The sequence below is a fragment of the Propithecus coquereli genome, unplaced genomic scaffold (assembly GCF_000956105.1).
Source record: "Propithecus coquereli isolate 6110/MARCELLA unplaced genomic scaffold, Pcoq_1.0 Scaffold261, whole genome shotgun sequence".
NCBI lineage: Eukaryota > Metazoa > Chordata > Mammalia > Primates > Indriidae > Propithecus > Propithecus coquereli.
Window position 1 is genome coordinate 2656533 of NW_012148186.1, and position 4259 is coordinate 2660791.

The 4259-nt window shown below is 55.2% G+C and overlaps 1 protein-coding gene across 1 annotated transcript; it reads left to right on the forward strand.

Moving 5' to 3' along the window:
• The first annotated feature begins 533 nt into the window (after window positions 1-533).
• On the forward strand, window positions 534-3725 carry GZMB (granzyme B (granzyme 2, cytotoxic T-lymphocyte-associated serine esterase 1)). The gene is made up of 5 exons (XM_012647305.1): window positions 534-619; window positions 1644-1797; window positions 2225-2360; window positions 2564-2830; window positions 3468-3725. The coding sequence occupies exons 1-5, from the start codon at window positions 565-567 to the stop codon at window positions 3663-3665; spliced, it is 810 nt and encodes a 269-aa protein (XP_012502759.1). The 5' UTR covers window positions 534-564; the 3' UTR covers window positions 3666-3725.
• The last annotated feature ends 534 nt before the right edge of the window (window positions 3726-4259 follow it).

Sequence of the window (4259 nt, forward strand, 5' to 3'; positions counted from 1 at the left end):
TTAGCTACCTGTGCATGATCACTCTATCACGATCCTCCCCAACCTGTACCTTGTCAGAGTCTCCTCCACCGGAGGTCATCTCTCTAAGGGAAGGAGAAACATCTCCAACATGCTTGGTTCTAGCACAAGAGGAAGGCCCAAACATACACCTGCTAAAGAAATCATCTGTCGTACTTAGCAGCATGGCCATGGAGGCACTCGTGGTTCTATCACTGGGAACTCAGGTTTCGGGGGCTCCAGTACCTCTACTGGCCAATACCACATCCCACAGTCCCCACCCCAGACGCTGGGTTCCCGCTCTGGGCTGGAACAGATGGTCTTCTCTGAGTCACCAGCTGTGGATACTGGTGTGGTCACCACATGATTCTCACACAACTCCCTAGAAGATGTTATCAGGTAGAGGCAGTGGGGGTGAGGAGCTTTCATAGAAAACCTTCTATGATGAAACACCACAAAACCAGAGTGAACATGAGGTCACCAAGCCCACCCACCTCCTTCCTCTGCTGGGGGCTAAAAGAGAGCAAGGAGGGCACACCAGCAGCTCCGACCTGGGCGGCCTTCCTGATGCAGCTGCTCCTGCTCCTCCTGGCCTTCTTCCTGCCCCCTGGGGCAGAGGCAGGTGAGTGACTGCCCCCAGCCTCACAGGCCCAAGCCCATCCCACAGATCTCCTGCCCCTTCTGCACCTCCCTGATCCTTCTATGTACCAGGGACATTCTGAACCCAGCTTCAGTCCCTCTGCAGACCCCCCAAGTACAATGCAGGATAAGCTCTCAGCAGCAATACCAGGACAGAAGATTGTTCTCAGGAAAAGCCAGTGGGTACCATCCCCTCCCCAGGCCTCACACTTGTCATCTGGAAGTGCATGGCAGAGGGTGGGAACCTGGAAATTAGAAAATATTAAATTCTCCTAGAGAGGGAAGAATGGGCCCAGCTTCTGAGTCTGGGGAAAAGACATGCTTCCCTCACTGTGTGTCAGAGAGAAACCAGAGGTCAGCTGACCCAGAATTGGTGGAATCACTGTCCTCCAAATACTGTTTTGTCTTTGCTTAGTCTCAAGTCACTCAGTCCCTTTCTTCCCAGGCCTTTGGTGCCTCCCCTCTTTTGAAGGGTGAGCCACTGTGGCAGATCCCGGCTTCTCTGCTTTCCAGAATCCCACCAGCACTGCCCTACCAACCCTCATCGGAAGCTAACTAGACCATTCCTTCATGAAGCCAATGAATACTCAGTGAGCACCCACTGCATGTCAGGCCATAGGAACTAGGATGTGACAATAGCTAGATCCCTAAACTTACGTCCTGGCCACTACAGAGCAGCACTATCCTGGCTATCACAGGACTCATCAGGGTCTTGGGAACTCACCTGGAACAAAGAAAAGTCAGGAGGGAATTATCAGGAGCCTCTGGGATTTCACTGTCTCTATGAGGTATGCTCACCTCCAGCTATGTGTGGAAGAAAGATTTATAGACCAAGGCCCGCTGTTCTTCCCTTTTTCAGAGGAGGAAGTTGAAGCCCCTTCCCCCAGTCCCCTCTTAACTGTAGGCTGCCCCAGGCTCCCAAATGCCTAGCCCATCTGAAGCCATTAAGCAGATGCCCAGCCAGTGGCCTCAGAGGGTGCACACAAGCAGACACACTTTTCCTTCAGGGGAGATCATCGGGGGCCATGAGGCCAAGCCCCACTCCCGCCCATACATGGCCTTTCTTCAGATCTGGGACGTGGGATCTCAGAAGAGGCACAACTGCGGTGGTTTCCTGATACGAGAAGACTTCGTGCTGACAGCCGCACACTGTTGGGGAAGGTGAGGAGGAAATTTCCAACCCTCTTGGAAATACTCCACAGAGACCGCTGTCTGAACACCTGTGCAGAAGGGCTTCTGGGAGAAAGAGGGCGGGTAAGTCCCATGGGGCGAGAGGAAGGTTAGTGTCAGAGGCATTGCTGAGGTAAGAAAAAACCAGAGTGATCACACCTGTCATATTCAGAGCCGGGGACATGCTTTGGCATAAGAATGGAAACTAAAGCAACCTCACCTGTTTTCCCAGGGGGAGCTGACCCCTGAGAACCACTGGTGCAATTAGCAGACAGCCACATCCTGGGGCCCTCCCATCCCCTCAGTTTCCCCTCAGCTGCAGCCCTGCCCTGCCCTTGCTATCACCTGCTCTTCATGGCTTTTGGGCTGTACCCCTGTGACTCCACACACCTGCAGCCCCTCTCTGCCGTCTGTGCAGCTCCATAAACGTCACCCTGGGGGCCCACAACATCAAGGAGCAGGAGAAGACCCAGCAGGTCATCCATGTGAGAAGAGCCACCCGCCACCCAGCATATAGTTCTACCGACCACTCCAGCGACATCATGCTGCTGCAGGTGAGGCAAACTCCTGCTGCTCTCGCTCTGCTGGTCCAGTTGCCTCTCTGGCTGTGATGCTGTCCCTTCTTCCCTCCTTTCCAGCCCAGCCACTTGGCCAGTCCCTGAGCCTCAGAAGAGAGGGGAGACAACTCAGCCCCAGTACGGCACCAGGCCCAGGAGGCCAGTGGCTGACTTGGACTTTCTTGTCTCTTCCCCACCAGCTGAAGACAAAGGCCAGGCGGACTGCAGCCGTGCGGCCCCTCAAGCTGCCCACTGGCAAAGCCCGGGTGAAGCCAGGGAAGGAATGCATTGTGGCCGGCTGGGGCCGGACCGCCCCGGTGAGCAAAGACTCAGACACACTGCAGGAGGTGATGCTGACCGTGCAGGAGGACAAGGAGTGCGAATCCCTCGCCCGACCCCCCTATCGTTACGACAAGACCATCGAGATTTGTGTAGGGGACCCAAAGATAAAGAAGGCTTCCTTTAAGGTGAGACTATGCATCTGCTGCCTAGGCTCTGGGGAGGAGGAAGTTTGGGGAAGATCAAGGACCTGGACACCGAAGTAGTAGGGGACTCCCTCACCCACTAGACTGTGATCTTTCCCTTGGAAAGAGAAGAGGGGAGCAGCCCAAGCTAGCTGGGGCCTCTACACACTTACCAAGGGATCTCTGGTGAATGGTGCTCCTCTGGAAGGATGAATTTGCAACACTCCACCTCACCTCAGGTCACAGGTATTAAAAAACTGTGCTTCCTGAGGTTGCAGTAATTATAACCAGCTCGCTCCTTGGAGCTGGCACCCAATGTGGTTAAAGGGCTTATCCTCCTAGGTGTCAGCCCTACTTGCCTGCCTCTGTGTCCTTAAACAGTGACCTGGAGCCAATGGTCCCACACACCTTTATAAGGAGAGGACCCCAGGACCTGGGGGAGAGGACCTAGGCTGGCCCCTGGGGTGAGGTGAAGCAATAACAACAACAAGGGTCACAGCTTGGCAGCTGAAGGGCCCTGGGGCCTGTCCTGCCCTCTGGTTTCCACATACTGGCCATGCAAGTTCACCTTCCCTGAGAGGGGTCTTCAGATGGCAAGGACCGGGGCAGCACCAGCTCAGTCCTCCCCCTCTGTTCACAGGGGGACTCTGGAGGCCCTCTCATGTGTGACAATGTGGCCCAGGGCATCATCTCCCATGGAAAAGGCAATGGGATGCCTCCACGTGTTTGCACCAGAGTCTCGAGTTTCCTACCCTGGATAAAGAAAACCATGAAAAGGCGCCAACTGCAGGAAGCAGACTCAGCCCCCTCTGTGACTGACCAAGTTCTCTGGACCTGAGTCCACATTTACATCACAGGAGGCAGGTGCCAGCAGCTGAATAAATGTACGCTAGCTAAATGGGAAAGCTGGTTTCTTGTTTATTCATTGACCTCATTCACAGGCACCAGCTCTGTGCTAGGCAGGCCAATGACACACTTCAGCTGCTTTCTGCTTTCTCCTCTTCCCTCTCCCCTCAACACCCCCAAATCCCCTACGCAAAGTGGTGACCCAGCTGCTTCTTATCCACACCAGCGTCTCTTGGGCCTGCCCTTCTACCAGGGCTGAAGCTGAGCACCGTCAGGAGAAAACACAGACCGCTCTGGTCCTGGGCTCAGGGTGAACTTCTTACCTCCTTCCCCTGTGTTATATGACGGAGAGGCAGGCACAGCCTGGGGTCTCTGCAAAGGGACACAGGCCCACCTCACTGAGGCTCCCCATCCTTCCCTGCCCCATTCTGAGCTCGGGGCCCAGCTCGGCCTCCAGCCTCCCAGCTGCCCCTTCTCCGTCCCTGCTGAGAATTCCCAGAGTCCACCATCCTGTCCTCTCCAGATCACGCTGATCTGAGCTGGCCCCTTCTTCATGTCTCCTTGCCTAGGGTACACAGTTCCATCT